Source organism: Lepidochelys olivacea, assembly GCF_965140295.1.
Source record: "Lepidochelys olivacea isolate rLepOli2 genome assembly, chromosome: 15".
Classification (NCBI taxonomy): Eukaryota; Metazoa; Chordata; order Testudines; family Cheloniidae; genus Lepidochelys; species Lepidochelys olivacea.
The window spans coordinates 29,426,853-29,436,925 of record NC_140425.1 but is presented as its reverse complement, the minus strand read 5'-3'; the positions used below and the strand labels follow the sequence as shown (position 1 = coordinate 29,436,925).

General features: G+C 52.4%; 1 protein-coding gene across 3 annotated transcripts in view; it reads right to left on the bottom strand.

Annotated features, from left to right (window-relative positions):
• Positions 1 to 391: 391 nt before the first annotated feature.
• CUX2 (cut like homeobox 2) overlaps positions 392 to 10,073 on the bottom strand; it is a 265,715-nt gene continuing 256,033 nt past the window's right edge. For all 3 annotated transcript variants that reach the window (XM_084649636.1, XM_084649637.1, XM_084649638.1), the window contains exons 19-22: positions 8,493 to 8,762; positions 7,549 to 7,737; positions 5,824 to 6,097; positions 392 to 3,818 (exon numbers count right to left, since the gene is read on the bottom strand). In XM_084649636.1, the coding sequence (XP_084505762.1) occupies positions 3,005 to 3,818; positions 5,824 to 6,097; positions 7,549 to 7,737; positions 8,493 to 8,762 (1,547 nt within the window). In that variant the 3' untranslated portion in view covers positions 392 to 3,004. The remainder of the gene's footprint in view (positions 3,819 to 5,823; positions 6,098 to 7,548; positions 7,738 to 8,492; positions 8,763 to 10,073) is intronic.

The following is a 10,073-nucleotide window of genomic DNA, read 5'->3' as shown; positions in this document are numbered from 1 at the left end:
AATGAAGCCAGGGGGAGGTTTGCCACTGATTTCACTGGAGCCAGGATTTTCCATCTGGTCTCTTGACTTCTGGGCTAGTGCCCCAGCCACTGGATGATAGTGCTGCTTCCTTCTCGGAATCACAGGTACATGTAAGCAAGCAGGCGATAGTTACAGAGGGTAGAACAGTTTAAACAGGCAGGCCCCACTGCCCCTGAATGCAAAGGCAAAAGCTCTAATTGACTGCAATGGGAGGCAGGCTGGGCCCTAGACATGACACATCATATATCAATGGTGTGTTGTGTCATCAAGAACTAACTCCTTGCAGGTTCAGAAAGCAGGGAGATGAACGGAGGGAGGAAAGGGATTGCTTAGGAACCAACTCAGAACAAAACAGACCGAAACAGCAAAGTTATTATACAACTTCTGTATTTAGTGGCTCTTTACAGAACTTGTTCCTTTTAAAATTTTTAACAAAGTTCATCAATCTCATAGAAACTTTTTAAGTACAGTACATGAGCCTAACAAAAAGTGATCAACATGTCCCACTAGCTTTTAGTACAACAGGATTTCTGTGTTCAAAAGACTAGACTAAGTGCTTAATCAAATCCCGTTCCACTAAAGCTAACAACTAGCACACTAAGAATAGTAGTCAACGTGTACGCCTTGCCCTTCTATGGCATGTTGGGGTTTGAAACCGTACAAATCGTTCCGTTAGACAAGCTCTCACTTGTTCAGACAGGACTATGGTTGCTAAAATATGGCAGATGGGATCCTGGCCGTCATGGAGTCAAATGGATTTGCTTTTAAAATTGGTCATTAACTGCCACCCAAGTATAAAAATACCTTCTATTCCGATAAAAATGTATACAGTGGAAAACTGTTCCATGCATCACCTCCGTGCCCGGCAGATGTGCGCTCACAACACTTCAGTCGTCATTCGGTGCGGAGATTTTTAACTGGCTGCATCTGTGGAGGGAGGGAATGGGTAGGTCTTTGCATGCTGCGGTCTGGTCCTTGCCAAATGCCATTAAAAGCCCCCGCGCAGTACTGAACAAACCAACACAATTCATTTCAACCAGTCTTCTTTGAAAGGCATAGCATTAGCCAGGGCTTGATCACTGGCATGGATTAAGATAGATCTTGGTCTATTCAACAGTCTTTAGCTGCGAGAATGGGGGGAAAAAATCCATCGCAAGGGCAATTCAACAGCACAGAGCTACACGCGCCACTGATGCTGCTAAAATGCCTGGTCCGATGGCTGACAACTCAGCACGTGCCCCCCTGTAAGGGAGGCCTGATCCAAAGCCCCAGGAAATCGATGGAAAGACCCCTGCACTCTTCAGTGAGCTGTGGATCAGGCCTGAAGGCCGCAGTTCAGCAAAACACTGAGGTGTAACTTCACACACGTGCTTAGGCCTCACTAAAGTCAAAGCATGTGCTTAAAAGGGCTTTGCTGAATCAGGGCCCCGGTCAATTACCAAGGACCTCCTGCCTAAGCACGGGAAGATGCTGCAGGTACCAGAGGGCAATTTGTTGCAACAGCGCCCACTGCAAAGTGGGGGTGGGGTGGAAGCGAGCACCCCCAAGTGCAGCCGCACTGCCTTTCTACCGTCAAGAGTTTATACCCTTCACTCAGTGCAGGGAAGGCGGTTGGCCTTAGGCTGTAACTTCAACCAAGTGCTGCTGTAGAAAACAGTTGAGGACCTATTTGACATGCAGAAACCATAACATGTAAAGAAAGCCATTTACTGTTGACGGATTCAAACCTGGAGGATAAATCTCTCTCTGCTCGGCGCTCTTCTTAGAGCCCAAAATCTAGCAACATAAAGGTGCTTCTGCCTGAAAAGCTGGAGCTGCCCAAGGTAAAAACAAACAGATTCCGACTCCGGATGTGAGCCGGTGGTTTATGTTTTCTGAGTGCTCGCCCCCAAGCACTGGCATTGAAAGCTCAGAGTTAAGGTGTCCTGCTGGCTGACGCCCACTCACCAAAGGAGGTGATGCTCATGCATAAAAAAAAAAATCTTGCAATGTCATGATCATTGTTAACGTATGTTCCCATCAAACCAGAGAAGTCAAAAGACAATTTGCACCCGTGAACCTTGCCCTTCCCCCTCCCAAAATCAGAGCGAGGGGTTATTTCATTTTTTCGTTTTTTAAACGGACAGAAAGCTTTGCCGCAAACCGCTGAAATTGTTTAGTTCATTTCAGTTTGTCATGGGTTACTCACTAGAGGAAGTGGAAGGAATTGGTTATGGACCATGCTACAGCTTGTTCAGGAAGGCTATTGCAGACATTTTCTACAACATATACAACTGCACGTGACATTCTGTGTTACAAAGGGTTCAAAACGTACCACCAGAACTAAATACATACTTGATGGCATCACGGTTTTCAATTTAGAGTCTTCACGGACTATACCACAGTCTCTGGAAAGGAGAGTAGCAATGCAGTGTCTTACAGACAAATGTGGAAAAACCGCTAGTCAAAAGTTTATTAAATTTGGTCAGTCTTATAGTGCTTCTCGATGGCTTTGATCAATAAGTCTTTTTTTTTTAATCTCTTCCAGTGGCAAACTACAAGACTTCAGTGTACATTTAATGACACAACTGCTACATCATCTTGATTTTATAGCTCTCTTTAATATCAAAACAGCTTAAGCTGTTAATAAATTCCAAAGTATCCTTTTATTAAAATATCTAAAAGAGGTCTATAAATATTTTTTTTTTCTAAAAGTGTTCCCAGTTTTTCACATTTAAAACAAAGATTGGGTTTTATTTATTTTTGTTCCCTTTCATCAGGTGTGAAGATTCAGAAGCTACGTGCTGTTTTTCCATCCCTTTCTTATTAACCAAATGGGTTTTTCTTTTGTCCTCAGCATGTGATGAAATTAACAAAATATATATATATTTATATATATACGCCAGTAGGGCTCCCTGTTCCATCAACGTGTTCCAGAAAGTTTATAATTGGTACCAACGAAAGCAACCAATCAGACCCTTGTTCTGCAGCCACTGCCCACCGTTCAGAATTCCCACTCCAGGGATTCCTCCCGATTGGCTGCCTTTTCTAGCCTGTGGATGATGTTGTTGAGGTTGGCCATTTTCTCGTGTCTCCGCTGGATGTTTGAGTTCAGCTTGACGCTCTGCTGTAAAGAGCCCGTATCTGTGGCAGGACTTGAACTCTGCACCTTGGCGGAGGCGGTGTTTGGCAGTGACGGAGAGATGGGAGCAGAGGAGGACGGGACTGGTGAGACGGACATCATGAGGCCCGGAGAGGAGGCAGCTGAGGGCGAGTTCAGAGAGACCTCTAGGCTGCAGCGGGAGGACTCCGAGGCAGATTTAAAGCTAACGGGGTCAGGGTGCAGCCGCTCTCCACCTTCCGATTCCTGGGGTGGCTGTAGGGCAGAGCAATCGGGAGCGCCAGCAGCATGCACGGTGCTGTACGAAGCGCTGCTCCTGGTGAGGCTGGCAGTGCTTTGGGGAGCGTCCTGAGCAGCATCCACCTGCTCTTCTTTGAGAAGTCGGGGATGCTGGATAGAGGCCCCCACGTGCTCCGTCTCCCGCTGCAGGCTGCAAGAGTCCCGGGGATTGTAACAGTCGCCCTTCTCCCCCGCCTCCATCTGCTCCTGCTTGACCCTGATCAGGGTCTCGTTCGGCCCTCTGTGCTTCGTGTCTCTGAAGACGGGCTTCCTGTCCTCCCCCTCTGAATCAGGGCTCAGCGGGTTGGGGACTCTGTGCGAATTGCTGCCAGGCGCGACACCCCCACAGCTGCTCGGCTCCAGGTCTGTGTCGTTGTCTTGGGCCCCTTCCACCAGCATTTCCCGGCGCATCCGGGACCTGCAGGACAAGCACAACAGGACGGTAACAGCAGCATTAGGGCTCCAGCCGAGCCCCTCAGAGTGGGGGGTGTCTTCGCCTCTGAATCCCTTCTCCTCTCCACGAGCCCAGGCTGCCACGTTACTGAGGGCTGGTCCACACTAGAAAGTCAGGTCGCCTTAGCGACGTCACTCAGGGGTGTGAGAGACGTCGTTAAGCCGGCCAAAGCCCCAGCGTAGACAGACCCGGGGCGACGGAAGAATTCTTCTGTCAGCCTAGCTGCTGCCCCTCAGGGAGGTGAGTTTACCACCGTGACAGAAGAACCCCACCCCTGGCTGTAGGGAGTGTCTACACTACAGCACTAGAGAGGCTCAGCCGTGCCCCTGGACATTTTTAGTGTACGCTGAGTGAAGGCTCCCAACTCCCCTGGACGGTTGCTATTAGAGTGGGCCGAAACATAGGGAAACAATCTGTCAACATTTGTTCAAACTTTCCCACTTGTTTCCGTCGCGCAGGCTTCCAATGGACCCCCACAGGCTGCAATTATTTTCCACGTGGGTTTTTTCTCTGACCGTTTTCTCGCCGTTTCACTGACTGACACCTCCATGAAACACTTCAGTTGTGATTTTGAGGGTAAAGTATTGGGGGAAACGTTGCAAAAAACAAAAACTTTTGGACACATTTTCACAAACAGTTTCATTTTTCTGCGGGGGAGGGGAGACAAGCGCATTCTTCAGCCAAAAAACTGAGTGCAAGCAATGCTGGGCAGCCCTAGCATTAACCCCCAGTGGTGTTACCTTGGGGAGATCTGAGGCAGAGCGAGGCTAATGAACTGTCCAGGGTTAGATATAAGCACCTTTGTACCAGCATAAGCATCCACGCGAGGGGACTGTACTGCGTTAGCTGGACTGGGGTTTCAAAGTGATATTGTTGGCATGATACAAAACCAGTGTGTAGACCAGCCCCTGGAAGCTGGGCTGAGAGAAACTCAGGCTGGCTCTTTTTAAGATCCATTGCATCTGTCTGCACCTTACTCAAGTATAATCTCTCCATCCATTCCCCAGAGTCACTTCGCCCCACCCCACCCCACATGTCTGCACGCCTCAGTGAGTGGGAGCCAAAGGATGATTCCTGAGGCCCTTGGAGCCCGGCAGGAAGAGCCAGGGATCTAGTGTTAGCCCTTGCTAGGCAGCTGTTGGACCGGAGGCCCATGCTAGTCATTGAAGAAGAACTGAGACTGGTGGATGTAAGAGAGCAGCCCTTTGGAGATGGAGTGGCTCTGAGTTCTGGCCTCCTGACTGACCGTGTCTGCTCACTGAGACTCCAGACAGGGCCAGATGCAGCATTTGAACCTGCACAGTGCACAAATCCTGCCTTGTTCAATTCTGCAACACCAGCGGTGGGTTTGAAACTTAGCCATGGGTGAGGTTCTGCAGCAGCAAGCTGCAATAGCTATCAATGCTGACACTGAACGTGTCGTCAGTAGGTTTCAGAATCAACCCCCTGTTTTAACAGACATTGGCTGCTCACTCCTCTCTTGGCCAGCCTGGCTGCAAGTCCAGGAACCAGCGCTGGGCTTGTGACCACACCACGATGGTGTTAGCAATGAGACCCGAGGTTCTGCAGTGGAGCAATCCCACTCGGCTGGGCCATCCGGGACCCGCTGTGCCCCGCATGCTGACTCCTCGCTTGGGTTTGTGAGATCTATGGCCGTGGGATTTTGCTTGCTGCTGTGTGATACATGGAAATGCCACCCACTGACACCCCAGTGCCCCCACCCTCGAGCCAGGGCCAGGTAGATCTCAGGAGAACCTGGTTTGTGTCTATGAGCAACAAACACACAGACCTTCCTCTGGGGTCCCCTCCCCTCCTGCTCCCCCTGAGGATGACAGGCAGCCCTCTGCCAACGTCTCGCCACTGAAAATGGAGCTATGGCTCTGCCAAGCGTAGAGCCGCCCGAGATCCCCACCCCGTCCCGCTCCCCGCCGAGATGGAGATGGCTCCACCCCACCCGAACCTGCCATACCTGTAATTATGGAACCAGTTGATGACCGTGTTGGTCTTGAGGTTCAGCTGGAAGGAGAGCAGCTCGATGGTCTGTTGGGATGGGTACGGCTCCAGCTGGTAGGCCTTCTTCAGGGCCTCCTTCTCCTCTGGAGCTAGGACCACCCGGGGCTTTTTGACCTGGAGAAGGCTGAGGTCTTGGGGCTGGAGGCTGGGGCTGGTGCACTCTGAGTGGGTGTTGGGAGATTCGCTGTCGGAGCTGGTGCTGATCAGCCCATAGCGACGCTTCAGATAAGCTAACAGGAGAGGAGAAGACACAGCCGTCCATGAGATGCCCTGTGCTGCCAACACCCCTCGGCCCATCTCGCCACTCGCTCTGCTACCACCAGGCTCTCCCAGTGGGCAGCCAATGGGGAACTTGGCAACAAAGAGGCCGGGGCCATTAAACCAGCCAAACCAAATCTGAGGCAGCCTGGACAGAAACCGCACGCGGCACGGTCCGTTTTAGTGCAGCTGCAAGCAGCTTCCAGAAAGCGCGCTCCCTGGCCTTTCCCTCCTCGCAAGCGAGTGCTGCAGCGGGTCAAAGCATCAGGCTTTCCCCTCCAGACACCAGGGCCTGAATCTTGGGTTGCACTGGGGGGAGGGGGATTCACCCTAGGAGCTGGGTTACCGCTGGCAAAAATGCAGACATAACTGACCCTGAGCCTACGTCTGCACACGTCTCATCAATCCATCTCTACCGGGGCACTCACCTGCCCAAACCCTCTCTGACCACAGCATTCTTGTCATTCCTTAGCGATGAGGAAATGTATCTCGGCAGCTTGCAATCCCGTCATTCTAAGACGATTACACCCCCCGAGAAGGCCAGAGCAAGCACTGGAGACTGGTGAGCCCCAGCCAATACTTCCTATTGACACCCCTCCTGTGTAGGGCACCTGCCAGCCCCGAAGACTGTCAGAGCACAGCACCGTCAAGTACGTCCTGCTCTGGCGAAATGCAGCCACCTCTAGGGTGGAGGGAAGAGTCAACCAGCAACAGCATATTGCACCATGGGGTGGGGAGGGAACGTTCTGGTCATGCCCCTATTCGAGCGCCCAGATTGGCGCTGTCAGCCCTTCACCCCCATTCAGTAACACTGCCTGGAATGCTATTTATCGTCATGGCAAGGTCATTTGTAAGTCACCGGCTTGCGATGGGCAAACGCGCAAGTCCCAGGTTTGTCTCAGCAGTCCGCTAGCTCTGATCCCTGCTCGGTTGAACTGATGACACTGAGCAGCAGAGGTTCCGACCTGCCTTCCCCCAGGTTTACACGGGGGTAACTCCATTGATTTCAGTACGGTCACTCCTGATTTACACCAGTGCGAGAGCAGAATCATCTCCCAACTCACAAGGAACTGCCTTCAATAAAGGCCAGCCCATGACTAGCTAGACACGTGAGGCTGAATTTGGTGCACAGCAGTGTTGATCCAGTGTGGCGTTCAGGGAGTGACTCTGGATTTACACCTGGGTCAGAATGCAGCCCTGGCTCTGTGCCCTGGTGCTGCGGTGAGCTCAGGGGCTTTCATAGACTATCAGGGTTGGAAGGGACCTCAGGAGGTCATCTAGTCCAACCCCCTGCTCGAAGCAGGACCAATCCCCCATTTTTGCCCCAGATCCCTAAATGGCCCCCTCAAGGATTGAACTCACAACCCTGGGTTTAGCAGGCCAATGCTCAAACCACTGAGCTATCCCTCCCCTTGACGCTCACCTTTCTTCTCCAGTTTCTTCATGTCGCGGAGCTTGTCGACGTTGTGAGGGTCGTTGAGCCAGAGCTGCATGCGGACGAAGGGCTCCCTGCCCTTCAGGCTCAGCTTGTGCCAGGGCTTGGGTCTGGAGAGGAGGTCGGAAACCGAGCCCTGCGTCAGGCCCAGGATGCTCTCCCCAAACAGCCGCTGGCCTGGCAGAGGAGAAGCAGAGGGGGGTTATGCCATACGCCACCATGGCTCAGGCCTGGAACCGGGGGTTTGGAGCTCAGCACTGTCCCTTATGCCAACTGGACTATTCTGCCAGCACCGCTGCCTGCAATGAAGTTGTCCCTGATTATCTCAGCCAGCGACAAAGTTCCCACTGACTTCAGGGGAGCAGGAGCAGGCCCATCCCAGTGGGGAATTTGGCCCGTCTGTTGCTGCTACGAAGCTGATGCTCTCATGAAGGAAGCAATGAACAGAATATTGTGCAGTGGAGGTGGCTGAATCAGCCGGTCTCCAGCCATGCTCAGCTTCCCTGCTGCTGGGGTGTCCTCCTTGCCATCGGACTGGCCACAGCCTGGCCTCGCTCAGGGTCTGACGCCGAGGGGATGTCTACGCTGGAGATGGAGGTGTCACTTCCAGCTTGAGCAGACAGACCCGGGCGCGCTCTCCTCGAGCCAGTGTGCTAAAGTTATGGACGTTGCTGCAGCTGCACGAGGTCTGGCTCTTCAAGCTGGGAATTATCCCTCCAGCTGAAGCAGAAACCTACCCTTAGACCTGGTGAGAAGCCCCATCCAATGCTCCCCAATGGAGCCCCCCGGATCTGCTTCCACAACCAAACCGTGTGCCTGACCCTTCTCCCTGCTCCAGGCTGGACTGAAACCCCAGAGTCCCCCCCAGCCTCGCCCATCTCTGCAGCTAAGCACACGTCGCGGCTCGCCAAGAGGCATCTGGAAATCAGCACCTAGATTGTTGTCCGTTAACACCTCTTTGACCTTCTTGGTGATGGAGTAAGTGTCTAGTTCGGGCGACATGGCGACGATTTCCTGGATGCCCACCAGTGCTTGGCTGTTGGGACACATCTTCCCACTCAGCGACGAGGCCGACCTGCTCTCCGGTTGCTGATTTTCTTTGCTGCTCTCCAGAGTTAGAGTGAGTGGCTCTGGGGGGCTTTTGTCTTGCTCCAAAGGGCTGGGTGGTGGGGAGGGAGAAGACTGGGTCTCTCCAGGGCTGGCTGTCAAACACCAGGGAGACAAAGCATTATTGTTGCCATTCACACAATCCTGTTTCCTCCTAGCGGTAGTGTTCGCCCTTAGGGGTTTTAATTTTAGCCTGGTGAGCTCGGATTGTTTGCTAGTTAGCCCTGTGTGGGACAGAGGCTTCTGAATGAGCCTTTCAACCTAACTAGTCATTGATAACATCCCAGAGCATTTTTCAACCTGAAGGATCCCAGGCAAGCTATACCCAGGGATCATTTCCCGCATCACTGAAATGCAGCCACCTCTGGGGCAAAACGCAGCAACTATTTAACAGCACAGAGCAACACTATGCACCAGAGAAGAGAGTATCATCTCCACTTCAAACTGCAAGGGGGCGTTTAGGAAGGCAGGACGGAAGGACATTGGGTGAAAGAGCAGGGTTAACATGCTGACTCTTGCAAAAGGTGCTGCAGGAATCTTATTAGCCATAAGCAGTTAGGACTTGAGAAACCCAGTTCTCCTCTGCAGCACATTAATCCCAAGCACTGGGCTGGAGTCCAGAGTTCAGCCCTGACTCAGTGGCAAGAGGACAGCCTGTTGACTCACCAGCACCACTTCCTATTGCTGGCTTATTTATAGCTGCCACGCCATGGCTTTGACTTTCCACCATGAGCTAGTCACTTGCGTTTGGCTGCTGTCTCCTAGTCAGCCAGATGTGAGACACAAGGGTCAGCCTGAGCCTTACTCACCTGAATGCTCCCGGCAAATACTAGGTTTTGATTGTGGCACACGAGAAACCTACAGATTTGGGGACAAAAGCCCAGTCCGAGGGCACAGCAGGCCCATCCCCAGGGCCCTGGATCCCAGAGTCCTACAACGGCAGCAGAATCAAAGCTTTCTTTCCAATACCCTTTATGTCTCTAGCCCTCCTGGCTGAGAGGAAGAGCTTGAAAAGGTGGATCCCACATGACCAATGTAGCAACAACGTCTGTCTGAATCTGCTGACAGCCTCACGCAGAGGTTGCAGCAACAGCCACTGCAGCCAGACAGGAAGGCATCTGGCCCCACACTTGGCACCAGAGCAGAAGAGACTAGGGGAGGATGCTGCCCATCTCGTCATGGTTAGGGCCACAGCCAGCAGCCCTCTGCTTGACTGGGGGGCCCCCCCACGCGGGCCTAGGATGCTGGATGGTGTTAATCTGGCCCCGGTGGTACCTTTCACAACTAGTGAAAGTTTGCATGTGAGCATCAAGCCGAACAACTCATAGAAATAAGAACTCAGGTGTGAGACAGTGAACGTAATATTCACTCTGCCCTGGCCGCTGCCCCTTCTCCCCAGATCCCCT